A 26,968-nucleotide genomic window follows, 5' to 3' on the forward strand; every position below is an offset into this window, starting at 1 on the left:
AATTTTAACTTCAATATGTTAAATATTCATCCAGTTTCAAACCTGATTTTTGTATGTCTACAGAATAAGGCTTTTGAAAGTCGAGATTTAAAAAATGTAATTATTGCAAATACTGACTATTTGAGAAAACAGTCAATTTTTCAGAAGTTTTATATAGAAGTAGTAGTAGGTGAGGTAACACAAAATAAGTGTCATCAACATGCTACCTGTCAATATTTCAAAATGTCACTGTTTCATAATAAATGAATATAGATAGTATTGGATTTAATAAATCATTTGCAACCATGTCTCATATGACACTTAAGACACTTTGAGTAAGAGCACACGGCAAGTGTGCTCTTACTCAAATAAGGGTATTGGAGTGAACTTGTACTTAACCTGTAGAAGTAGACTGCGCTTTTAGGATTTTATCAGTTGTCTAGCCTTACTTTAGAAGATGCTCTAAGAGAAGATGGTGGTCTGGCTTACCACACTCCAAAACATGAAGACTGAGTTCGAGGGTTTCTTCATTTTCTTTATAGGAATTACAGCTTAGGTAAGGGACGAGAATACCCTTTATAGATAAGCTTTTGAGTTTTGCATATATATGTATATGTAATGCATATATAATGCAGTTTGTTTATATTTTCTTCCTGATAAACAAATACTTCCATAAGACGTCTTTAAGTCCACAGAACGCTGGAGGTTGGGCATACTTTAGTAGATGTGAAGTAAAATAATATATTTTCGGGTGGAAATGCAGGTGAGAAGTCGTGGAAGTGCTGTTTGGGATAGTGCAGTGTTTGAAATAATGGAGTAAGAAGGAGGTTGAATGGTGTAGTATGGCTTTCACTGTACATCACTTCAAGGTTGCAGCCTCAGGAATAGCAGTGTTCATTGGAATTGTGTTAGGCTTCAGCAGAGGGGTATTAAGTGGCCAGCTGCAGTCATCCTCTGTTTTCTTGCTTCCACTTCTGGCAGTAGCTTGAAGTACTTGTCTTTGTCCTATTCTTGATTTTGCTGTGATAATCACAGAGTTTTAATGATCTTTGTCTTCTCGTTAAAAAACAAAACAAAGAACACCACCACAAAACAACAAATAGTGTAACTGTCCATAGTAAATGGTAATATCTTCTAACTCTTAGAAAACAAACATCTGATCTTAGACAGTGTGCGTCTTTCAGTGCTCCTTGTATTCTTGTACTGTGAGATGGCTGCTGCTGTTCTTTAGCATCAGATCCACTCTCATAAATTTCTCTTGATTTGAGAAGTTCAGGTGCCAAGTTGGAGGTGCCAAGTTTCAGATAATAGTGTTACAAGTACCATTCAGTTAAATCAGCTGAAGTAAAGCTCATCACCACTTTACAGATGGAGCCTAGGTTGCCAGCTGCCTGTAGTCTATACACTGACTGTTGCTGGGGCTGTAAGGAAAGAGGGCAGTTGCTTTTTCTGCAATGAGTGTAGCTCTTCAAGACATCAGTATAGGTTCCATGCCCTCCTCTGACTTTTTTTTCAAAATTAAAAGTATGTCAATTCTCAGTTCTTGCACAGTTTCAGGGTGGCAGTTAATTCCTCTACCCCTTGTTCGAGAGCAGAAGGCACAAAAAGTGGGCTTAGTTCCAGGGAATGCCCAAGTCCCTTATCCCCATGCACAAACATACACCATTCATTCCTCTTCAGAGGAACTGCATCTAAAAGAGTGTATCTTTGAGAAGCATAACTATAATTTAAGTAACCATTCTGTTGAGGATTTAACTGTTCCAATTCTGTAAGGACCTATTGGGTTAACAGGTCTATTTTATAAATGGAGTTTATTTTAAAAATAAGTAATAAAAATTAACCAATTAAAGTTGATTGCTGTGATTAGAATTAATTATACTTACATGTTTTGTGTATCTCATTCAGAGAGTTTAAATATTACCAAACATGCTAAAATTAGAAGTTACGTGTATGATGTGTCAAGTTAGTTTTCTGATTTAAAAAAAACAAAACTCTTTACTAAAAGCAGAAGTCAGAATATGAGCTATCCCTTTTGTAATTACATTGTAAGTGAAGCCTTAATTAAAATACTAAAATTCTAACACTTGAAGTTTTGGGGTTTTGGTTTGTTTGTTGTTTTTTTTTTTTTTTTGTAGGATTCACAATGCACTTAAGGGAATCCCGGATGACAGGGATGGACTATTTGACACCATTCAGCGCTCTAAGAATCATTATCAGAAAAGAGCTTACCAGTGTATAAAGTGCATGGTAGCTCTCTTCAGCAACTGTCCTGTAGCCTACCAGATCCTTCAGGTGATACCTTTCATTCTGTTTCTTGCTGCTTTTTTTCCAGTTCTGTGTAAAAAAAAAAAAAAAAAAAAAAAGAAACAAAAAAACCCAAACCAAACAAACAAACAAAAACCAGCCATAAAAAAACAACCACCAACAAAAAAACCCCAACCAAACAATCAAAACCCAACAAACAGACACAAAAAAACCCCCTACCACCATTGCACCGTTATTCAGTTTTCATCACTTTGATGAAATTACAACTTACAGGTACAATTCATTTGAACATTCCTATATCAGAAGGTCAATATATGAGATTGAGAGCAATTGGTTAAGCTTGCACTCATGATTTTGTGGTGCAGCTGCAAATCCACAGACTTCATTTCAAATTTGAAGTTTTCTTTGTGCAAAACAGGATATTTCAGGGAGTCTTTTATAAACAGCAGCGTATGTGTTGGTGGTCTGTTCTCTGATAGCTGATGTATAGGAAGGGAAAAATAGAAATATTTTGAAGAATAGAGAAAATAATTCTGAATTGTTAATTTTCCATCGGCAGAGCAATGGAGATCTGAAGAGAAAATGGACCTGGGCAGTAGAATGGCTTGGAGATGAGCTTGAGCGTAGACCATACACTGGCAATCCCCAGTACACCTACAATAATTGGTCTCCACCAATACAAAGCAATGAAACATCAAATGGCTACTTCCTAGAGAGATCGCACAGTGCTAGAATGACTCTTGCAAAAGCTTGTGAACTCTGCCCAGAGGAGGTAAAGAATTAATTTGACTGCTGGTAAAAAAATTTGAGTAAAGTGCGTCTATAAAATAATTAACCTTAGCAACAGTCTCTGGTCATTATAGAGGTAACACATTTTATAAGTATTTTACAAATACAGCTTTCTATTTTTGTTGGCTTCAGTTACATGCTCCTGTGCCTGTTTTTATTACTGTTTCTGTAGACATCTGTCACTTAAAGAATTAGCAGTATAGAATTGAAATTGACCATTTAAGGTAGATAATGAATGGGTCTGTTTTTCCAATAATTCACTGATAGTGGGTATTTTTATGTAGTACAATACATGTAGTAGTGTCACATGGTGGGGTGGAATTCTTCTCCGAGCATGTCTGGAACAACCACTTGCATGTAGGATTGGTTCTGGATAGAATAGTTGTAATATGTTTTACCTAAGTAAATTAAAAGTTCTTTTCAAACTTTAGGAACCAGATGATCCTGATGCCCCAGATGAACATGAGTCTTCTCCACCTGAAGATGCCCCACTGTATCCCCATTCACCTGGTTCTCAGTATCAACAGGTAAAAGCTCAGAGTTGAACCATTTATTCAGAGTTCCAGGTTAGCTTTTTTTAGCATTTATGGTACCTTAAATTATAGGCATTTAGCCAGAAGCATGTTACTGTCAAATATCACACTTGGAGGAATAAAGATAAAGATACACCTCCGTTTTGCTAGGAACAGTTTCACCATCAGAGTTTCAGGTGAGAATTTTAATGTTACCAGATCAGGAATTAATCGTCCATAGAAAGAGCAGGGGGACAGATGTCATCACTGTCTTGTGCATACTGAATTTCATTCTGTCATACTCGTTGACATTGATAATATTTTGTGAGTTGCTTTCTTGTTTTTAAATACAAAATCAAGCCTCAAGGCCTGAATTTCAGTTTGGGTAATTGAAAGGCTTTCAGAAAAATGCACATGACTTTGTTACATACAACTTATCTGTGAACACTGATCTCTAAATCTGCTTATATGCTAAAAGGCTGCTTTGTTAATATCTTTCAGTGGAAAGCCAGATCCGAAAGAAATCCTAACCAGGTTTTTTATTGAATTGACTAAGTTAGTAGATCCACCACTTATTTGCCATTTTTTGTTCCAATTCATTTTATATATTCCAAATCTGCTAATTTAATTTCCTTTCCTGCCCAACCATCTTGCTTTCCTTACTTGGTGTTTTCAGCAGAGCAGTTGGTAAGTCATGCAGATTTTCCCACTCCTTTCTGAGCTCCTGAGTTCAGACACGTATTGTAACCTCACCATTAGCCGTGTGATGTGTTCACTTCCTTGCAAGAGATGGCATTTCTCACTAACACACACAATCCTTATATTCCTAGTTTCTCTACAGTTCGTTAAACTTGGCAGAACAGTAGATAGATGGGACGTTTTCATTTGCCAGATGTGTGTATGACTTTTTAAATTGAGGCAGAGCATCTGCAGAAAGTACTGGTCTTATATTTCATTCAGTTTGTAACATTAAAGTTTTCCCTCTTAAAAATCAAAGTATGCTGCATAAATACAGGTATGGTTTTTCCATTGTCATAGGAAAAAAATTCAAGCTGGTTGAATCTGTTGATAAAATATGTGCACAGTTTAATGTTCGCAGCACATAGGCAGCCTTTCTTCGTCTTTTTTTTTTCTTGCTGCTTTTGCTTTGCATGTAACTTATTCAAAAGCTGAGATTACTATTTTAACTAATCCTTTTATTTTTACAAGTTCAGAGTTTGTTTACCTTCTGTAAATTAAAAAGGTAAGTGAAAGATGTGATTCAGAGGACTGAAGAAACCATGATGTGTGTTCACATAGATATTACTACATGAGAAGTTCAGTGTGCTTGAGGATACTTTTCAATAGTCTGAATGTAAAGGGGAAAAGCAAGTAACTAGTCAGGAAACAGCCAACAAGTTTAATGTCCCTTTAAAATGTTCATGCTTTATTACAGAATAACCACGTGCATGGACAGCCATATACAGGCCCGGCAGCACATCATATGAACAACCCTCAGCGAACTGGGCAACGAGCACAAGAAAATTATGAAGGCAGTGAAGAAGTTTCCCCGCCTCAGACAAAAGATTAGTGAAATGCACATAATCAATTAACTTGCTCCATCAAGACTGTGCACCCAGGCCTTACAGTCCAACCTTTCTCTGTGTCTGGCTAATATTTAAAACTAGAAAAACTATTCCTAATCAACATGGAGTGGAGAGTCTATTCACTGTCTTATCTGCAGAAAATTGCTGTCAATATATAACCCGCCTGCAGTGGAAAGTGTATAGTGTTTTGTAATAAATGGCCTGATGCTAATGTGTAAATGGCAAAGGTGTATATAGTATATTAATGTTTGACTGTTAATTCTTGAGCAAGAAACATTTTTTTTGTCTTGATGAGACTCACAGATCTACAAAAACAAAAAAATAATTTCTTGATATATCTGCTGCGCTCTGCAACCAGTGTTGCCTGCCACACGGCAGTCGGATCAACTCCTTTACAAAAAAGCCTATCCATGTCAACCACAAAAATAGTTTCATGTTAATTCTTTGCCACTGGAGTCGATTTTACTATGAGCAACGTAATGGCTGGTAACCTTTTAATTATTTGGTTGATGTGGAAAATTGGTGATGTAACATTGTTTCTAGATCTTTTTTCATTGCCTTTTTCATTCTGGTATTAGGTTAATCACTTTGAAGCTATAGTTATGCTGTAACATTTAGCATGGCTTCACACCAAGTTAGTGTAGCCAATGAGGGGGGGGAAAAAAGTGACAGCAGTTGTCCCAATGTGACAACTGTATTGCTCAGAACTTTTTCTTCTTACACCTAGACTATAAAATGGGGAGGGAAAATGTGACAAACAAGTGGTTTTCAGTTTCACATATGTTCCTCACATCTGATGTTTGACAGTTCTGTCTCTGGGTGGGATAAAGAACACTTAGTTTTCAGTAATAGGAATTTAAAAGATTTAAAACAAATATGCAAAAATCTGCTATGCCAGGATGCCTGGAGCATAATAGACTGTATTTGGTGTGCTTGTTTTGTTTCTTTGGTAGAGCTTATTAGATGAACTTCTAACACTTTCCTTCTACTGCATCCCAGTGAAGTGGAAGTCAACAAAATCACACAGTACTTGTGAGTGCCACTGCACCAAGTTAACTTGCTGGTTTTCTGCTCGTTCACAGTTCTACTTGAAAGCGAGAATTGTCTTAGCTCTTTATCCATTATACAGGAAATCTTAACATTAGAAGCAGGGTTTAATTATAAAAGAAACTACTGGTTAGTCAAATACAATTCTGAGGTATCTCTATTCCAGAATAAACATTTGTTTAAAGACTTCAAGAAACGCATCAGTAAATACTGTATTTAAATGAAAATTGGTAACTTGAATGTGTGTAATTTTTTTGGAACCTGTCTAAAAACCAAATACCCCTGCAAAACAGATACAGCCCACCCTATACTATTTAAATATTTTGCTGTTTTATTTTATAGAAATTATTTTGCTGAATTCACAAATAGAATTTGATTTAAGAAGAATGTTTTGTCCTGTGGTGTGTGTTGTTTTTTGGGTTTTTTTTTTTTAATGGACTGCACAGAAAGGTGAATTCTGTGCAGTGGCACTATGCTGAATTCTGGAACAGTCACATTGAGATTCTGTGCACAAAAAAATTTGGCCCTTAAGAATAAAATAATCAGGACAATTACACTGTAAAAGTTTCTTAATGTGATTTATCTTGTACTTTTTGTATGTTTTTATATATACATATATATATTTAATGAGCACAAGCTTGATGGTGTTTTTTACAAATGAGTTGATAGAAGCAAAGCTGCTTATCAAATTAAAGGTCCGTAGTTTTGAAATGAAGAGAGGCAAATTCGGTCACAAGTGCATTCTTATGCATTTAGTATAGTAAGGAAGACACACAGATTTTTGAATATGCTGTGTAGTGATGATCACTTTTATGCTTCCATGTTTTCCCTAGTGCTCAAGTTAATTCAGATTTTTTCATAGTTTTTTAGTAATACCATTTTACCTGGACTTAGTAAATTTGGATAAAGTGTTCCCGTTTATGTTTGGGAATGCTTGTTGGAGGTTTTAACTCAAAAATTCCACCCTCAGTACTCAAGTTGAAATAGTTCATATTTATTTGGACCAGTAATTCTTAAACAAGCTATTTCAGAGGGGGTTATGTATTTTTTACTATGTAGGTAAAATATGTAATGTGCTAGTTCAGCCTTGCCAAATGTGTTTGCTTTTGCAATGATTGTAGAGACATGTCAAACCTGTGACACTTTAAGGCTGTGACTCTCTTCAGTCATACACACCCCTATCCCTGAATTGAGAATGACTGCAGTGGCCGTTGTTTTTCAGGCAGCAAATTGAGAATATTGTGCATCTTTGTGACTTTGAAGAAGGATAGCCTGTATTGTTTGTTGCAGTTGCTGCTTTTAAACGGATAGCTACAGTAAAAGGTGCAATGTTTTCTTCACTCTGGGCAAAACAATTTTGAATTGTACTTAACAAATATTGTACAAGCAAAAAGTTTCATATGCATGTTACTGTCACAGCATTTTGGCAGTGGTCATTTTCAGGCGATACACAGTACCTCATTGTTGATGGCACACTTTAAAATAGTAGTCCTCAAAGTGCCTAAAGTTTTAATTCCCCCATCACTAATTTCAGTCCTGTTTTCTGTGTAGAACAGTAACTAGAGTATCTCTGGTCTTCCATAAAATAAGCCAATAAATAGTAAAGCAATTACTAATGTTCCTGACAATGTAACATCAAATACATAGAAACTGAAGATTTATAGGTGATGTTATATGGTGGTTAATGTGTAGTTTGACCTAGGGGGAAATGCATAACCTTACTATGCATAATTTCTCCCTCTTGTACATTTGGATTGTGCTTGTTTAGTGACTAAAATAAGCTTTTAACACTTGCTGCTGTTATTAAAAAAAACAGTACAGCCATATATGAAAGGAATTCAGTTACTATTTGTGTATCAGTAAATGTAGTAAGTTTTGGTCACAAAGTTGGTCACCTACACCTGTGTTATCCCATTGATAACAATGAGATTGCGCAGGGTTCAGTCAAAGCTTATTTGCCATGCAGAACCTGATTTTGTGGTGATGAACAAGCAGAAAAGGACTCTGCTTGACTTGGAATTTTTCGGATTATTTTCCCTGCTAACTACCAGCTCTGAAAAATTAAGTTCTCTATTTTTAAAGCTTGTGTATCTTGCTGAAATTGAGCCAGAAAGAAATGAAATTCCACAATGACATTTCATATTTTTTTCCAGAGTGAAACTTTACTTTAGACAACATGAAAAAATTGTGTTACGGTAATTGCTATTATGCCTTCTCAGCCACTTTGTTGTGCCTAGCTTGTGTGTTTTAGCATATGTATCATGAAAAAGCACTTACGGTTCCAAAACTTTCTATATGTTTCCTAAGTTCCAGGAGGGAATGAGATGAGCCATTCTGCCAAAGCTATAATGGGCAAAAATAGGCTGCCGTAGCAATTTCCTTCATTTTTGGTTTCAATAAATTTTGTCTACCTCTGAGTCTTTTGCCAGAAATGAATAGGCTGATAAACTATGTCAAGGCAAAGTGGCTCAATGTTTTTGTTGGCTTGTGTTTCGGTTACTAGGCATTGCAGTGAGGCTTTCAATGCAATGAATTTAACTTCAAGTGAAAGTTAAAGACTAACTGTATAAATTAGAGGAAGAAGTGGCATGTTAGGCAATTTGCAGAGTAACCAATTAAGTGTTTAGATATCTTAGCTAAACCTCGTTAGTCCACACTTGCAAATCCACCTTTTCTTAAGACAGGTGTGGGGGTTTCCCGTTTGTGGCCCTGTTCCAGCACAGTGCAATCGGGACAACAGTAGTTTTGGCTCCCTGTCTTCTTACCTCCTGTGCTCTCCATCATGTTCATGATAACACTTCTCAGACAGCCATGAGGTCTTGGGGATAAAGTCTAAACCTGCCTTCTATCTAGAGCAAGACAAAAGAGGCTTTCTGGGGGAGAAGTAGGAACCGTCTTGCAAATACTGCACGCTGCACAGTGGTACTACAGTAAACAGAAAGCAAGGTGAAAGAAACCCAGCTGCATCATTCTGCATGATTTCTGTTCCTCTTGCAAGTGGTCTCATGAGGAGGATGACAGCAAACAGAGCTCTTGAAAGCTCAGAGCATTTTCTTTCTGGCTTGCAGCTAGAATCGGTCTGCGCTAGTGCAGCAAAGGTCGCTGTGCAGCAGCAGCAGCACAAGCAACACGTCCTATATATGCCCTCCATACTGTTCCAGGGTTCATTATACCTTCCTTCTATTGGTCTTTGAGGATTGTCATGTTAATCCATTCATTTACACCGAGACTTGCCCTCTGTTACAGACTAGACAGCTGTACTGCACTAGAAGGGCTTTAACCCAATCTGAGCACTGTCACTTTTTACACTATGTAACTTCTTAAGGTTCATACTATAAATGTCCTTTTATTTCTGAGGTATAAAAATTTCCCTTGGACTAACTGTTTTAAAATGTCCAGTAGCCATTCTTTTGTCCTTTTTTACAAGAGCAAGTGTTCAGTCCTGCCCCTGTAGTGTCTGTTATGGTAGGCTGTTCACAGAAGTGTGTTGATGTAGATTCCAGCACCTAAATTCAGAGATCCTCATCCTGTGATCCGATTTTCCAATGCAAGCTGTGGTGGATCCATGGATTTCAACAGCATTTGTGTGAGTCCTGTTGATTTCAGCACTGTAAGAGTTGAAGTTGGTGATGTGTTGCAGGGATCAAGCCAGATAAGTCAGCAGGTGGCACAAAGACAGCTATCTTACTTGTTTTATTTACGCTTATTTGCGGACAATGAAATCAGAATGGGCATAGGAGAAGCAGTTTCTGAAGAAATAAAACACTCTCCTGAATAAGGGCTAACTTTTAATCGGATTTTAAATACCCAACTCTGTATTTTTTAGCTTTAGAATTCTTTAAAGCCACTTTTTGATAATAAAACTGACCTACAGGCTGTTTTCTTGGAAGAATTCAATATAGCCTTAATTACATCAGCACAATTCTGAAATGACAGTGTCATTCTTCAGTGGTCAAAATAATGTGCAAATGTCTTCTAGTTTTTAAGTGCGCTAACCATGAATAATGAAAATAGGAGAAAAAAGGAAAAAAGGTTCTATGAATTAATCCAAAATCTAACCGTAGAAAATCATGCAGTGCAGGAAAATAAGATCATTCCCTCCTTCTCTGTCTCTATACTATTTAAAATGTCTGATAATGTTAATTTTTATTCTTAATTTACAACTGCTATTCCAGTAATTTGGTTTATATTGCCCTAAGCAGTGTCAGCTGCATAGTTTGCAGCTTCCTGATGCATTTGCAGTTATGTCCCCTTTAGTCCTTACCAGAGCAAAATCTTTAAATGTTTTTCCCATATAAGCCAGTTCCCTAATCCACATTTTCATTGTCGTGATGTGCTGTTTCTGGTTTTGTACAATGACCAGGACTGGATGAATGCTTCCCAAGTGTGGTTTCACCTGAGCCATTAAGCGAGCAGTTATGTTCCTTTTCTGTAATGATACCTCTGTGGATACAGCTTTTAAAGGTATTGGCCTTTTTTGTAGCTTTATTTCTTGAAATGCTGCTCGGTTCTTGTCCATCACTCCTAAATTCCTGTCCATCATTTCTTATGATTCTTTCTTATCAAGTTTCTCACTCTGGATTGCCAGGATCATTTTCTATTTAATATTTTTGTATTTTCTTGGAATCAAATCCCTTCCCTTGCTGTGATGTTTTTTACCTCCTTTTCTACCTACACCTGCTGCTTTGCTGTTAGCTGCTACAAAAGAACCTGGCTCTCCAAACTGGAGCCTTTTACGTTTTACAGTGTGGTAGCTGCAGCCACAGCCTTGACCAGCTGGGCTTTGTCATCTCTTAAATCTTCCCAGAATTTATGTGGGATATGGAAGCTTCATGCTACTGATGGCAGTCTTGAATTCAAATAGCTTGTAGCTTATTGGCTTTTGTTTGGGTTTTGGGGTGGTTGGGGTTTTTTTTGCTTCGTTTTCTATATTCAACAGTTAGTTTCTACAGGTGAATAAAAATGGTAGGTTTCGCTGGAATCTACTTTGGAAAAGGCGGCTGATTGAAAACTTGGATACTTCTTAATATACTTGATTGTATTTAAATATCTGGTAGGTGCTTTAGAGTCCTTAGTCTTCTGGAAGCAAATTTAAAAGCTTAGGAACATGAAGACTAGGTCTTCAAGGCTTAATGATACTCACAAATTCCATCTGCCTGTCCTGCTGTGTGATTAAGAACAGGTGACATAGCGGAAATTGAAATAATTCACTGAAGGGAGAGAGGTCATGCTATGTGGAATCCCTTGGGAACTGGAAATGGTGAGTGTGCTTTGGCTGGGCTCACTGGCAGCAGCTGGGTGTGAGCCCTCCTGGTGTGAGCTCTTCTGAACCACGGACTTCCCCGAGCACCGCAGAATTGATTTCTAGCAGCAAGTTGATTAAGTGGCATATAAAGCATTTTCTATTATTTTTCTTCTCTAAGATCTGTACCGAGTTGAATCCTCTGAGCACATAAAGGCAGGGAGCAGGCTGAGCGAGAGGCTTCGCAAGCTTGTTCTGTTAATACTTTCTACCTCTTGACGTTCATTGCCGAGCCGCTGCAGGCTGATATGGCAGTAAGTGGCTTTAGCGGCATGACAGTTTCTTCTGGGTCAGGCCGATACGGGTGCAGAAATACCTGGTCAGGCTGTCTGCCGGGCCGGCACAGGGCAGTCCCTGCCTCCCCCTCGGCGTGTATGAAATAATTTGAAACGTGACTCCAAGAGTAGGTACGTATGTTTGCATCAAAATGAAGGAACTGGTGTTTTTTTGGGTGGCACCGCGTGGACTCACAAACACATCTACTTAGTCTCTCGTGCTACCTCCTTACCCGTGTGAAGTAGCATAAAATCCTTTCGCAACTAATACTGTTCCAATAATGCAACCGCAGGGAGGTGTATCTGTTTCTAGCTATGTTGATACGGTGCGGGTTTAGAAAGGGAGAGATGTCAGAATGTGAAAAGCCAGTATTCTGCAGATCAACCCAGGTGTTTATCTAGAAAGAAATGTTTCCGATTGCTACCGTGGTTGTGTGTAAGACTGAAATGCTGAAAGAGAACTGTGTAACCCTCCCACTCCGAGTCAGAGAGACCTGGCATTGGCTTTCTGAACGCTTCGGCAACCTGAACCAAAAAACTGCTGTGGGAATGTAGACTTACCATATAGCTGTGGAAGAAAACTTCAATCGTGTCATTTCTCTCGGTCTTCAGAGCAGTCAACATGATTTTGATGTAGGTTTTAGATTATGTATATATAAATCTGATTGAAGTACCAACAGCAAACCATAAATAAAATGTGGACTTAACTGAAGAATGGGCTAGTGGAGGACTCTTGTGTTGAATTTATTAAAATACAATATAACAAAGTTGTCGATGGAAGAGACTCGCTGTGATGACGACAGGGAAATAAAGCTGGGGTGTCCTCAACTCGGGAAGGTAGCCAGGTTCGCTGTTGCCTTTGAATCTGTTCTAGCACATAAGGACCGACTCGTTTGCGCTGTAGTCGCTGGAGAAGAGTTGGCTGCGCGGGAACGTTCCTGGGGGTCACTCCACCTTCATGCCTGCTGAGGGCCAGAGGCTTCTGTAAATTGCACTTGCCTCTCTTGGGTACCGAGTGGCAATTCCAGGGACAGGTGGCCTTTCACATTCCAGGTTGTCCAAAGCCGATGCAGGCTGCTGGATAGCTGCTCTTGCCTGTGTTTCCCTAACGTGCCGATGACCCGGTTGCTTTGCTCTAGCAGAGCAAGGGCCATCACGTAGAAGGAATTTGAAGTGGGTGTAATGGAGAGCTAATGGAAACCTCTGGCTTACTGTGTTTGCTCCTGGCACTGGCTTTGAAGACACGTAAATGAAAATACAAAATAATGGCAAATCACTGGGAATTTGTAGTACTAACATTAAATAAAAAGCAATTTAAAAAGACATCCATGGAAGCAGGTGACACCCGAGTTTATCGTAGCTCGGTTCCGTTGATGTAACCCATCTGAGTGGACGTGCGTGTGAATTCTCTGGGAATTGACATGTTAGGAAAAATAAGAATTCAAGATAAATTTTGGATGTATCCCAATAAATCATTACCAGTTGGGGTATTGTTACAAACTGGGAGAAGAAAGCTTTTGATGAAGACGGCAAAAACATAAAGCGACTCCCACGAATGTGTTCTGTTCTCGCACTTCTCTCTGAGAATTCGTTAATGCCACAGGACAGAAAAGCCAATTTTTAATTTAACTTCTATGGAGACCATGAAATATGTAATGATTTATCGATCACCCGACCCCCTGAAACGTTTTAGAATTTGGGCTCCTGTGGTTTTTACATTAGCTGAAAATATGGCCCAAAGCATTTCTCTTGGTTTTGACACTTGCTTACTTGGTAACTTCAACATAACAGTCAGCATTATAGTCTTGTTGCTGAAGCTTGTTTCCCTCTCTTCTCTTTGCAAAAACTCTCTGGGTGGCTTTGCTCTGACCTTTTTCTACCTTACAGGGTTTCCTTGCATCTCCCTTTGTATTTCCTCCCTCCCTGCACTGGTTTGTCGCAGGCTGTTGATCCTCCAGAAACGCAGCCCCCTTCGGATTTATCCGGGGCGGGCGGTCAGTTTGCGGGTGTCCCGGTAAGACTGGGAGATGTGGTGTGGGAAGCGCCGGAGAGGTGAGCCTTGCCCATCTCTGGATGAAGTCGTGCTTCTACCGCGTGTGTCTCGGCACAAGTCGCGTTGGCTGGTTGTGCAACAGCCATCAGGCCGCTGAGATAGCGGTGGAGCAGTAGGTTGGAAAGGGATAACGACATTAACGAGGGTGTTGCATTATGATGAAGGAACTTGTGATACATGTCGATGCTTAGGTAGGACTTGGTGATTCTCAATAAGCCCTCAAAAAAGTATAAAGAAAATGCTGTTTGGTCTTTTGGTAGGTGGAAAATTGAAGCCCTTCTAAAGGAAGATTTTTAGTGCTTCACTGGTACGTATCTTTTTTTTTTTTTTTTTTTCCTTTTAGCAAACAAAGCCTTATACTGGAAATAACCATTGAAATTCCTGCATGAACACTTAACGTCTTTCTTTGAAACAGAATTTGCTTCATTTCAAGATTTGTGATGTCCTTGTAACCATGCTAATCTTTACAGGAGATTTTTTTTATATTATTATTTTAATAATAAGCACGGCTGTAGTTTTTGAAGGCTGACTATATGTATAGTAGCTCATGTCCTCTGTGCAGCATTAGGGCTGGGAATTGAGACGCTCAACCATGAAGTAAGTATCGTGGATATAAACTATATAAGCAAATCAATTGTGTAGTCTATCGTGCTGATAAGAACAGCTGGTTTGAGCAAGAGGTTGCTGAATATGATATACTTCTAAAATATAACTACTAGGAGTGAATATAAAAGCATACAATGAGTTACAGCGGTAGGAGAAGCACAATACCATGCAAGGAAGCCACGTGTCTTCTATTGAACATGGTTGTGTTTATTCTGCTAACTTAGGTTCAAAAGTATTTTTGTATTAAAGCTTCTTCAGTACAGCTAGGAGCTCAGAAGTCCGTCCACCTCACCACCAGGTTAGCAGTTCTCTTTCCTGCTCTCTGAGGTCAGCAACTTCTTAGCAGAAAGGGGGTTTTAGAGCCGGGGGGGGATGACGACCACCCTGCTGGCTGCTGGCGGGGAACTGGTCCCTCGTGCAGACGCAGGGGAAGGGGGCAGAGGAGGGATGCTCGAGCTTTAATTTCTTCTATTGGCATTTTATGGCTTTAGCGGGACCTGAGCTGTGTAACCCCGGAGAGCAGCGTGCTGCGCGGTGGAGGCGATGCCAACCGAGGCTGGAAATAAGAGGGGCTATTTCCAAATGGTTTACTTCACTGCGTGGTAAATCTCTCACCCGCGAGTCCCAGGACCAGCCGTAGATCGTGGTTAAATACACCAGATCCCAGTGACAAAACGCTCTTGATTTATCGATTGTCTGACTACTGTCCCACTGGATACTGCCGTGTTTGCACCACATTTTTCTTGTTCGAAAGTAATAAGCCTACACTGAGGATCGTGCCAGCCAAGGTGGTAGAGGCAGACGCCCTCCTTCTTCGCAGTGCCCCTGTCTTGTTTAACTTCCAATTTCTACAGTGTAAATTCAGAAGGAGCCGCTACCCTGCTCAGCTGAACCCTCTGCCTGCCCCGGGTGGCTGACGCTCCATTCGGCCCACGCAGAGGCCAGTGACTTGCGTTAACTTCAGTCCCGTTTCATTTTCAGTTCGGTGCTTTCACAGATCCTCCCAGGCTGAAGCAAGCTTGTTTGTAACTCAACAGCATGTTTTTATGGTTTGGTGTTTTTCTTTATTCTTTCCTTGTCACATCGTTAGTTCTCTTAATTTCCCCTATAGTGTAATCTGCTGGAGTTCACTCTCTATTCAACAGCTTGTCTTAAGTTAGACCTTCAGTTTGGAAAACATGTTTCGGTTTCTTGAAATTTTTCATTTGAGGTTGGTTTCCTTAGAGCCTCTGATTTTTTTTTTTTTAGTCATTCACTTTATTTAATTCCCTCTTCCCTCCCATTTCTTTTCATAAATTTTTAGGACCCGCAGCACTAGTGCTGCGGGGAGCATTTTGCCCCTGGCGAATGTTTGTCTTGTGCTGTGGTCGCTTGCCAATATCACTGGGGCTTTTTTAATTTAAGTTACATGTTACCGGACTTTAAGTCTCTAGAGTAATTTCCCCTCTGAAAGAATTAAGTTCTGATACTGCCCTTCTATGTTTTGTCCTGTCAGACCGTTTGGCAGCCTGGCTGCAGGTACCCGCTGTTTCACTGGGAATCCCCTCTGCTGTGCACCGAGGGGCTTGGCTCAACGCCGCCGAGGCCGAGGACTCCCATGGGTGCCGGTGGCCTTTGTGCCACCCACCGGGGGGGGGGGGGGGTGTCCTGCAGCCTGATCCTCGCAATCCTAAGTCCTGCTCTGCGTGTACGCATGCACGCGTGGGCTCCCCATGATTTTTTCCAAGCATAAGTTTTTTTTTGTTCAAGCATAATTTTTTCTTGCCTGAAATTCCATCTCTGGTTTCATCCGCTCCTCTAGTTCGGTTTGTCCGAGTAGTCCTGTCCTACTGCTCCGAAATGGGCATTTGCCTCAGGGACCGCTTCATTACCTATTCTTGGGCTTAAAGCTAATGAACATGGAGGTATCTAATTCTTCCCTGGTCAACTGGCTTAAACTCCCTGTTTAGCAGAGTGAGGGGGTAATGTTTGGAACACGCTCTAGGATTTTTTACAACTCTGGCTTTCATTTCCAGGTATTCTTTCCCAAGGAGCAGTTAGAATGTGTTGTGCTTGTTCAGGCCTATAGGGTGCAAACATTAAAGACAAGCAGCTGCTGTGTAGCAAACTTTGTAACACGAGACTGTACTTCAATCATAGTTACTTGCAACAAGAGCAATTGTTCCTCAGTTCGGTAAATGGGTTCAGATCTTCAAAATTCTCATGCTACTGTGTGAACTTAAAGAGACTTTTAGCATTACATCCTGTATATTTACATTAAATGTGTTTGTAGCTGCCTTCCACACTATAGTATGGTACTTATTTGTGCAATTACTTGGTACCTACTGTCAGAGCCTGGCATCAGCCACCATGGCAGCAAATGTTGTCAGTAAGAATCTCCCCCTTCCCTAGAAAATTTATGGAGTGAACAAATCCAAGCATGGTTGGAAACCACCATTTCCGAGTCCTTTAGGTGCGTTTAATGGAAACTGTTCTGGAAGTTCTTTGTACCAACAGCCTGAAAGTACAGCTCTCATGTGGGGAAACTTCTACTGTATTTGATGTATTGTGAAATCTTTAACTTGGCTCTTTTCAAGATACTCCTTTGAACATTAAATACTTTTTCTTCTTCTGATACTGTTTGGGAGAAGGAGTGTTAAATTTAGATCCATGGCAGAAGAATGCAGGCAGGCACATAAGAGCTTCTGGCCTCGTGGCAAAAACATGAGACGTGAACTTTCACAAAGTTTGATGATGGGGGTATATAAACAGAAACAAAACTTGCTTTTTAGATTTTTCCCAAATGTGATCTGGTACCTTTCTTCAAGATGTGGGGTTGGCTTTTGTTTAATTACCTTTTCCTCTCTACACGTATGGCCAGCAACAGTATTATTTTTGTGGGTGGATACAGAAAGTAACTTCTTGCTCTGCATTCCACTGGATTCCTATCAATATAAGGTCATACTCGTATGTGGAGGTCTGGCACAGGCATTTCAGGATCAGTGGCATTATGCTGATTACTGTATGTGAACTACCCTGCACCTTAAGGGAAAGAATCTTCTGCTCTGAAGAGCAAACATGTTTTTGCATTCCATATACCTTGTTGTGTCTTTGACATGGATCGGTGCTTTGCTGTTTGGGAACATCTAGCCCATAGAGGAATCCACGTCTATTCTGGTAGCACTTCAGCTATGCAGGAGTTAACCACAACAGACTGAATGACATGACTAAAGGATGTCTGCAAGCAAGTCAGTGTTGAGAACCTGGACCTGACTGACTTGCAGCAGCAGTGGTGATACTGGCTGAAGTCAAGACAACAGCCAAGGCCTGGAGCTGCAGCGGGTGGGGAGCGTACTTGTCCCAGGATGCCAGTTTGTTTTGCTGCAGCAGGTACACACACACCAGGGAGCCCTCCAGACCTGGGCGCCCCCCCACCCCGCAGGGGGAGGCAGCCGAGAAGGGTGTGCTGTGACCCAGGGCGCACACCCAGGCTGCAGCAGCGCAAGCGGTGGGGCTGCTACAGTGCCCTTGACACCGCACACCTCCAGTGAAACCAGAGGTGCTGCAGAATGTGAACAGGAGCCCTGGCTTTAGGCATGCTCAGTGAAGTTGAGCTCCAGCTGCTTTGATAGATTTTTACTTTTCTCCAAAGGCCAGTTCAGGAAAGCTGTGCAATAAGCCATTTTGCAATAAACCCCACAACTTTTATCTCATTTCCCACCCCTCCAAAAAGCTGGCTTTTCACAAGACTGCTGTTCTTACAAAAATACAGCTTCCTTGTGAGAAGCGTTAGTGCTGTGACCTACATTACAGTACCTAGGAATATCCACTCATAAGCTAGACCCCACTCTGTGAATGGCCTGCAAAGGAGAGAATTTTGAAGCTGTTTGCCCTTTCCAAACGTGGATGAGTAAAGGCAGCAGGCCATGTGATACTCACAGCTTCTGAGTTTGTGCTCAGAGGGAAGGATCTTTGATTTGGTTGGAGCTTGATGGTTCAAAAAAAGGAGGCCCAAACTTGACAGTAATAATAGCTGAAACACTTGCTCTGGAAGGAGTTTCACTACTCTCACAAGCTTTTCCTCCAAAGAAACATAGCAGGCGATAAAATGGAAAACAATTAAGTTAGAAAACTGAGCACCCTTCACCCATTTCTGCTAGATTCCTAAGTTAAACCAGGTAACCAAAGGATTACTCGATCAGCCTGTAATGCTTTGTCAGGCCTAAGCAACCACATAACTAGGCCACCGTTAACATCACACCTGGGCACAAGAGCATCTACACCAAGTGTTACTGCAGCCTGTAGTACCAGCTTGCTGGCTGAAAGAACTCCTGCTCTTCAAGGCAGGGGAAAAAAACCCTCGTCTCCACTCACAACTTCCCCTCCTGAAGCTGAATATTATCCCTATTTTAGCCACACTTCAGCAACAGATAACTTGAACTTCACACAAGCTAGGTTTTAAAAATTTATTCTGTAAACTCCATACTGGGTCTTTAGTTCTCCTTTTCCTGCACAGTCTTTGTTCCACGCAGTCTACCTGTACGACGGGCAGCAATGAGACCGACTTTGCGCCCAGCAGGAGCATCTCTCCTGATGGTTGAAGGCTTGCCGATGTGCTGATGGTTACCACCACCAAAGGGATGTTCTACAGGCTGTGGAAAAGGAAAGCCGGTCATCAATATAATTAACAGAAATGAGTAATGATGTTTAACAGCAATAAGCTGATTTAAGGGAACAAAAAATTTAACCGCTTCATTTTTCATGTATAATGCAGTAACTATCAAGTGCTGCTAACTACCCTAATTAAATGTGCAATTACAGAGTAATCTGTGAAGCTTTTTTTCCATATATATGCCAGACTCCTCCCCATATCAAAAAAATCTTTTCTAAACCATAAAAAAGGAAAGTGAAAACCCTAACTGAAAATGGACTCACATTCATGGCAACACCACGGACACGCGGCCAGCAGTTTCTCTTTGCCTTGTATTTGTGATAGGCACGGCCAGCCTTCAGGATGGGCTTGTCAATACGACCTCCACCAGCAACAATTCCTGAAAAAAAATGGCAGGAACGTTAACATGCAAATGTAACAGACAAGAGTACAAAAGAAAGTGTTTCAGAACAGGACTAATTCCTAATAATATTCAGGTTCTAAGAATAAGCTTCTAAAGACCAATCTGAAAACAATCCCAGCTGTGTATTCAAACTAGTATTTTCCAGCCAACACTAACAGTGAGATTAGACTCAAGGTACTAGCCACACATTAAGTGGCCTGCAAGGGGACATGTACTTTAATTGCTGTTCTTCAATCCATACATACAGGATTGAGTTTAATGCTTTCTAAAGCATTACCAGTTTTATTGCTAAAACTTCTTGGGTAACATTAACAATAGTTTTTCAACTAAAGAAAGTATGAATTGAAAGACTTCAGGGGACTTTCAAGTACTTTAAGGTTTAATACCTAGTTATTTCATGATTTATTTCACCAATTAGTAACAGACCAGATAGATAACTCAGTTTCAGAGGCAGGCAAGCGTCACTTGCTGACCATGTACAGCATCCATCTCAGCTGTCAGTCAAGTGTACAACAAACCTGGTAAAACCTCTGCTTCTTGACAATGGTATTGATTCCTTGTCAGATCTTCCAGAACACTTCACCCAACTGACAACACCTCCAGCAGCTAAGCACCTCCAGCACTACCCCTATAGGCTAGGTCACTGTATCAAAGGCAGGAAACCATCAATGCCATTTTCTGCAGTTTACAGGCTGAGCAATTCCATTACAGCTTGAGGACAATGAGCATCTACTTTTCTGTCCTCTCACTAGGTAAACTACCTCCAAATTTAAGTCACCATTAACCAAAAGTAATGCAGGCGTAACATACGTTAGGCACCTGTGCATAATCCTGGGTGCAGCCTGTAAATGATGCTATTTTCAAGACGGTATTGGAAACTGGGGCCCTGTTTGAAAGCCTGCTTAGCGTTACGTAAACTCAGTGACAAGACAAGTTCATAGTTGTCGCTCCTTACCAACAACAGCTCTGTTTGCAGAAGAAATCACTTTCTTGGAGCCAGAAGGCAGCTTCACTCTGGTTTTCTTTGTTTCAGGGTTATGAGAGATAACAGTGGCATAGTTTCCAGAAGCACGGGCCAACTTTCCCCGGTCACCAGGTTTCTCCTCGAGGCAGCACACGATGGTGCCTTCCGGCATGGTGCCAACAGGTAGAACATTGCCAATGTTCAGCTGAGCTGCAAAGGGCAATCAGAGCCATCAACAGCTTCATTCAGGCTCCTGTACTTGAATTACAATTCTGTTTAACATGGGCCTCTGTGCACAGAAGAAAGGCACCGCATAAACACTTCAGCAGCAACAGGCAGGGGCACTTTTTGTTGTTTGACTTGAAACACAAGTTTCACGTGCAGTGTTACAGAAAGGCAGGCAAAATGGGACTCTAGATAAAACAGTCCAAACACTTGACAAAAACTGCGGTTAGGCTTGTTAACCAAAACGGGCTGCGCGAGGAGATGGCCATCTCCAAGAAGGAAATCTAGGTTTGCTTGAAGCTGGTGGAAACTACTGCTTTGTGATGGCTCACAACTGCACTTAAAAACGACGACATCTGCTTAAGTGTTCTGAAGCTGCCCAGGCAACGCACTTTCCATCCTAACTCACCTTTCTTGCCGCAGTAAACAAACTGACCAGTATGAATACCCTCAGCAGCAATGAACAGCTCGGTCCTTTTCTTAAACCTGTATGGGTCACGGAAGGCAATCTTGGCAAGGGGAGCGCCTCGGCCAGGATCATGAATGATGTCCTGTTGGAACGTAGATGTGCTTTAGAACAGGATACAGCGTTTGTCATGGGTTCTGCAGAAATCAAAGAACTAGAAAAACTGGAGATTATTATTACTAGCGAGACAATTCTCACTAGGATCCCCCTTTCTCAGAGGGATCTTGATTTCTCCTGACGTGAATGAGTTGAAGATTCACATTTGTAAGAATACAACCTCAAGCATCTATATCACAAAACAATGACTCTGGTTAAGTGTGCTGCTTGAAACTAATTGTGTCTGAACTGTTTTATTCCTGACATTCCGCAGACAGCAGATCTCTCCACACTAAGAAAGCCACTTTCACTAGTTGCCCGATCACCTTTGGGCAGAGACAAAATTGGACACAAACAGCAATTTCTGAGAGTGTTTTTTTAGAATGGAAATGTTTCTAACCTTCTAATTCCAAGTACACTGGAGTTATATAAGCCCCTAGATGAGGAAGCACAGACTTATTCTTTCTTTTTGCCTTGGAAAAAGATATCAATTCTGTTCCTGAAGTACACTGAGACTCCGATACACAACCACATATTTAGACAACAGCTAAATGACTAAAGCTGTTTAAAATGTGTCTGTTTTCTAGGAAAGCTCATATATTGCTGGTGTCCAGTATTGTTTTTCCCCCTGTTTTCAACCCTGTTGGGCAAAACTCTATCCCAGCCGAAACCAGGACAGTATTACCAAAGTCAAACCCACCTACCTGCTTTTTACCATCAAACTTACTTATGGTGTGAAGAAAGTTCTTTCTACAGCCTGACAATGGCCTTTCAGAAAGGCTGAAGAGATAGCTAGATGTTCAGAGCATCTAGCTAGGTACCCAAACCCCACCTACAGCACACCCAAAACACCGTACCACAGCCCAAACAAAAGCACTGCCTTGCCCCCACGCCTCAGCACTAAGACGATGGGTACTGCTTAGAGTTTACGAAGACTTTTTTTTTTTTTTTTTCGGTAAGACGCAATCAGCTATGAGGCCAGCTCTCCCCACCCGCGTTTCCTGAGGTACAGGGAGCTCTTAGGCGATGCAAGAGCAGGCCGACGTAACTCTTGCATCGGCAAAGCTCCAGCAGAAAACCGTACTGCTGCCCGCTCCTTAACAGAAAGGCCCTCCCAGGCCGGCAGCAGCCTACCCTTTCGGGGCACACGGCGGCCCTGACTGAGGCACGAACAGCCGAAGGCCTTTCGGCACAGCCGACGGCGCTCCCCAGCCCTCGCACCGGCCGGGGGGCTTCGGGCCCCGAGGCCCGGGGGCTTCGGGGGCGCCTCGGCCCTCCGTGACGAGCCCGCCGGGGGCCCCTCCGGCCGCTCCCGGCCCCTACCTTGACGATGCCCTTGATGTAGCCGTGCCGCTCGGCGAAGTCGACGGCGCGGAGCTTGGCCGGGCCCTTCCTGTGCTTCACGTGGGCGCGGAAGACGGAGCCCGCGCCTTTCCTCTGGCCACGGATGACGCGGCCCATGGCGCTCCTGCGGGCAGAAGGCGGCGGCCGTTGGCGGCCGTTAGCGCCCGCGAGGGCCCCCCTCACCCCCACACCTCCCCCCCCAGCCGTTAACGCCCGGCCCCGCCGCGGCTGAGGGGCGGATGGCGGCGGATGGCGGGGACGGGACGCGGCGGCCGCGCTCCTACCTGCGCTCCGGCCTCGCTGGGAAAGAAGGAAGCGCTCACGTCACCGCGGCGCCAAGGCCCTTCCGGCGCGGGGGGAGGGCGGGCGGCAGTCGCGCCGCCGTGACGTCACGCCGCGCCGCTGCCAGGCAACCGAGCTCTCGCCGTTCCTGCGGCGGGGGGGGGGGGCGGGGCGGGAGCGCGGGGAGAGCCCTGTCCCGCCGTGACGTCATCGGAGGGGCGGGGCGAAGGAGGTGGGGCTGCCCGGCCCCGGTTGCCGCTGACGTAGCTTTGACGGGCTGGGTTGAAGCGGGCTCGCAGGCTGGTGGAGGGTCTCGGGAAGTGTATTGTTGCCCTTTTTTGGGGTTTTTGGAGGCAATTAGTGTGTAACAGCTCGGAGGGGTGATTGCCTGCCGCCTGGAGAGCGCGCGTAAGCAACCGCGTTCCCCCAGCCAAGAGCCATTCCCAAAACGAGCCCTCGCGCCAAAACCTTTCCTAATTAGCCGGGCCGAAGACGCTGTTTGCAGGAGGAGGCTCCTCGACTGATGATATATATATATATATTTTTTTTTTTTTTAAGATTTCTGTGTTGTGCAGTTTTAACAGCTGCAGATTTCAGGCGAGGAAGCGACTGGAGATAAAAACCCTGCAGCTGCTTTAAGCTGCCTTTGCCAGATTTTTATCAAAATTAATTAGGGCGTAATTGAGAGATACTGCAAAGCAGAGGTAATCGTCTTAGTGTTCCTAATCGACTTGTGCTACACCCTGGAAGGGGAGGTGAAAAGTGCCTTAACTTCTTTAACAGTCCACTAGGTTTTCAGCATCAGGGGCTCCTTCTTCCCAAAGAGGTCACTGCTGATGACCCAATTCACTAGAGACGGACTGTTTCACTCTAGATCGACTCATTAGGAATTAGGCAAAGTTCATCAGTGTAGGCCCGTGCGTGCAATTGTTCTTCTTGCCTTGAACGGAGAAGAACCGAAGCATCCACCATTTCTCGATAGATAAGCTTTCCCACATCAGTCTTCCCAGGACAAATGGAAGTCACGCCCCTCGTTACGGGCAAAAAAAACCCCTAATGCTAAGGGCTCCGAGTCACGATCCTTGTCGGATTCAGCCACCGCAGGTAAAGAGATTAGCCCAGCCGGCTGTCCGCTCTGCCCATCTGCTGGAGGTTACTGTCCCTCCAACAAGCAGCCGGTGCGTCAGCTTCTCAGCTGGAGCCCCGTTTGACATGTTACAGCTCGACGTATTATGACAAGCTGCCACTTACTTTGGTTTACGTTGATACGCTGAGTGTGGGTGTCTAGAGACCTTGACTGATGGTTCCTGTTGGCTTCAGCTGTGGGGGCAGGAGCATTGTTAGGTTTTGCTACTAAATCCGACAAGAATCAGAGCCTTAAGGAACTACCTGAATTCCCAAATAAAGCCCATATAACCAGCAAATTACGTTGGCCACTCCCCTTTCATGTTCTTAGTAAGGACTTAGTAATCAGTTATATAAAAAGATAAGTAGTTGTGTAATGATTTAGTACACTTATTCATTTTATTATCCTGTACCAACTATACTTTGTATTCATGTTATTATTATTTAATTCATGGTGCAGTCTTGCATACTGCTATCGCCATCAAGATGAAGCTGCAACCTTTCAGTTATATCGTGGGCTTGGCTAGCCACCTCACTGCTAAAGGTATTGCTGCAACACAGAGGGTACGGCTGAAACCAGAATAATCCCTTGCTCCTCCCTACCAGCTTTTTGGATGTTCTGAATATTGTTAGAAGTGTCTATAACGTAACAGTTTGAAAAGTTCCGAGTTCATCATCGCAACATACGCTGTTTCAGCCTTTCCTCCCAGTAATGCTGAATGGTTATTATCTATTTGTATCACCTCAGGCTGTGTTTATGCATACCTCTGGATCAGAGCATGCTGCGTGCCCAGGGTTCCAGTGCCGGTATTGTCCAAGCTGGCTCTTAAGTGTTTTTCCATCAGAGAAAACCAGGAGGAGGCTGGGAATGGTATGTACTAGGTCTCGTGTCTATATGTGCTCATGATTTCCTTAGGATACACACATGGACGCAAAACCCTGAAAGCCTCCCAAGTTTTCTAGCCTTGACGGAGTTTGGGAATCAGGGAAGGCATGCAAATAGATGACAGAACTGCATCAATGATGATGTAACTTTATAATTGATTTCTCCTGCTATAAGAGAGAACGTTAGCTAAACACTTTGACCATCAAGGAATAACAGCATTGTATTACCTGACCCAGCCAAGCACGGACTGAACTCACAATAAGGTTAAATATTTTGTTTTGCTGTGCCTTCACAGGAAGGAAGTAAGGAAATAGTTTACACCTGATTGCAATTAAAAAATACTGTCCAAGGTTTGTCAGAACCGCGTTGCTATGGGTCATGCCCTTCGAATCCTGGTGCTGAAGAAATACGAGTGTTGGGCACTACCAACGATCGCTATTCTGTTAAATTTTTAGGAGGCGGTGCTGTGGTTTGCAACGAGGCTGTTTCCCTCTTCACTAAGCCCCCATTCCCTGGGCTGATGTCGTCTCCCCAGAACCCATCCGCGGGGGATTTCGCTGCGTGAGGAGGAGGTGGCAGTGGCAGAGGTACAGCAGGACAAGCCCATGCTGGACCACACAGCGTGAGACACGGGGGCTGCTGATAGTACAACAAAAGCATTGTCCACAAATACAGGTATTGCCTGGCATTGCCTACCAGCGACAGCGCTGTTCTCCGGTGCAGCTTCGAGTCCTGAGATTTTGGCCTTCAGGATATCACCTCTGGTGACTGCAGCTGCTTTGGCTTAAGACATTACTGCCTTTACTGGCCGCCCTGCCCCTCTGCCAGGAGTTACAGCCGTGTGGAAAGAGGAGCAGAGGCACGGCCAGCATGCTGGATTTCCCTGGCCAAGGCCTCTTTCTCCACCAGAACTCAGGCCGTGCTGGAGCTGGGGGAACTGGTTCCTCTGCCTGAGGGTTCTCCGAGACCTGGCAGCGAGCACAGGGATGTCCAGATAACCCGGGCACGTCCTGCACATCTGCACGGATCAACTCCGCTGTACAAGGGCCAGAGGTCTAAGGCTCTTGGGAAGCTTTGGCCTCAGCGTGCATGCGTTATGCCTCCTAGACACACGCACAGAAATCTGGATGGAAGTCTGGCAGTGCTAGGCAAAATAGGGTATGTTTCCAAAGCACAGCTGCTGCACATCACAGCCTGATATTTTGGCAGCAACTTTGTTCTTTGGCTGCTTAAACTACAACACTCAGCTGAGGTGGCCGGGGCATGGCCCCACATCTTTGCTACCAGGGCCGTAACGTTCAGCAAAAGGGAAGCACCCACAATGCTGGGGTAAGCCAGGTCTTATATCACCATAGCTACTTCCACAGGACTGCGTCTGTTGGAGCCCTTCCTCGCGCGTTTCCCTGTGGCTGGCAAATTTGCTGGGATAATGCGGAAAGGATAAAAACTATCCACCTGATTCTGGAAGGGTTTTGGCAGAGTCGTGGGTACACTGCTGCAAATGCAGCACACTACTTGCACAGTGGGAACAAGTCAAGGGTGTGTTGCCTTAATTAATCCTTTCACGACAGTCACAGCCTAATTTGCTAAAGGTTAATTGCACTGTAAATAGCAAAAGGGGTGGTGTTCAGTTTGCAACAGATGGCAGCCACCGAGAAATTTTGATGATACTGCTGTTTGGAAAGGGGGAAGAAGCAGCAGGGTTTCTCTGGGACCCCACCTTTAGAAGGGAACTGAGAAGAATAGAAGCCCCTAACTCTACCTGTGCATCTTTTGAAAGGGAAGGAAATAAAGGATGGCTATAAGATTCACGTGAGTGTTTCCTGTCTGGGAGTGGTATGCTACAATGAAAATAATCCTGACCTCCTTCAGGTGGGCACATACCTCTGTTTATGGTCTTGCTGACCTCTCTGGGGCTTTGCATGGGATTAGGAACTGACACGCACGCTCCAGCCAGGCTGCAGCATCAACGTTCCAGTCTGCAAAAAATAACATACCTGCTAATCCCCCGCAAACACACTCAGGGCCAGGTGATCCTATTCCTGTGGGCTGCTGCTCCCAGAGCAGGGCACAAGGGGTGCGAGTCACCTGCTGCCACTGAGGCAAAGGAAG

General features: G+C 42.9%; 2 protein-coding genes across 5 annotated transcripts in view; one reads left to right on the forward strand and one right to left on the reverse strand.

Annotated features, from left to right (window-relative positions):
• USP9X (ubiquitin specific peptidase 9 X-linked) overlaps nucleotides 1-6,565 on the forward strand; it is a 105,045-nt gene extending 98,480 nt beyond the window's left edge. For all 3 annotated transcript variants that reach the window (XM_052794155.1, XM_052794153.1, XM_052794154.1), the window contains exons 42-45: nucleotides 2,115-2,271; nucleotides 2,804-3,016; nucleotides 3,465-3,560; nucleotides 4,981-6,565. In XM_052794155.1, coding sequence (XP_052650115.1) covers nucleotides 2,115-2,271; nucleotides 2,804-3,016; nucleotides 3,465-3,560; nucleotides 4,981-5,115 — 601 coding nt within the window. In that variant the 3' untranslated portion in view covers nucleotides 5,116-6,565. The remainder of the gene's footprint in view (nucleotides 1-2,114; nucleotides 2,272-2,803; nucleotides 3,017-3,464; nucleotides 3,561-4,980) is intronic.
• RPL8 (ribosomal protein L8) overlaps nucleotides 1-22,958 on the reverse strand; it is a 161,739-nt gene extending 138,781 nt beyond the window's left edge. Inside the window, exons 1-6 of one of the 2 annotated variants that reach the window (XM_052794157.1) lie at nucleotides 22,848-22,958; nucleotides 22,543-22,687; nucleotides 21,067-21,208; nucleotides 20,424-20,642; nucleotides 19,329-19,444; nucleotides 18,849-19,045 (exon numbers count right to left, since the gene is read on the reverse strand). In XM_052794157.1, the coding sequence (XP_052650117.1) occupies nucleotides 18,887-19,045; nucleotides 19,329-19,444; nucleotides 20,424-20,642; nucleotides 21,067-21,208; nucleotides 22,543-22,680 (774 nt within the window). In that variant the 5' untranslated portion in view covers nucleotides 22,681-22,687; nucleotides 22,848-22,958 and the 3' untranslated portion in view covers nucleotides 18,849-18,886. Of the gene's footprint in view, nucleotides 1-18,845; nucleotides 19,046-19,328; nucleotides 19,445-20,423; nucleotides 20,643-21,066; nucleotides 21,209-22,542; nucleotides 22,688-22,847 lie in introns of those variants that run through there. The other variant, XM_052794156.1, reaches the window with a different exon arrangement.
• Nucleotides 22,959-26,968: the final 4,010 nt, after the last annotated feature.

This window comes from Harpia harpyja, chromosome 8, assembly GCF_026419915.1.
Source record: "Harpia harpyja isolate bHarHar1 chromosome 8, bHarHar1 primary haplotype, whole genome shotgun sequence".
Taxonomy (NCBI): Eukaryota; Metazoa; Chordata; class Aves; order Accipitriformes; family Accipitridae; genus Harpia; species Harpia harpyja.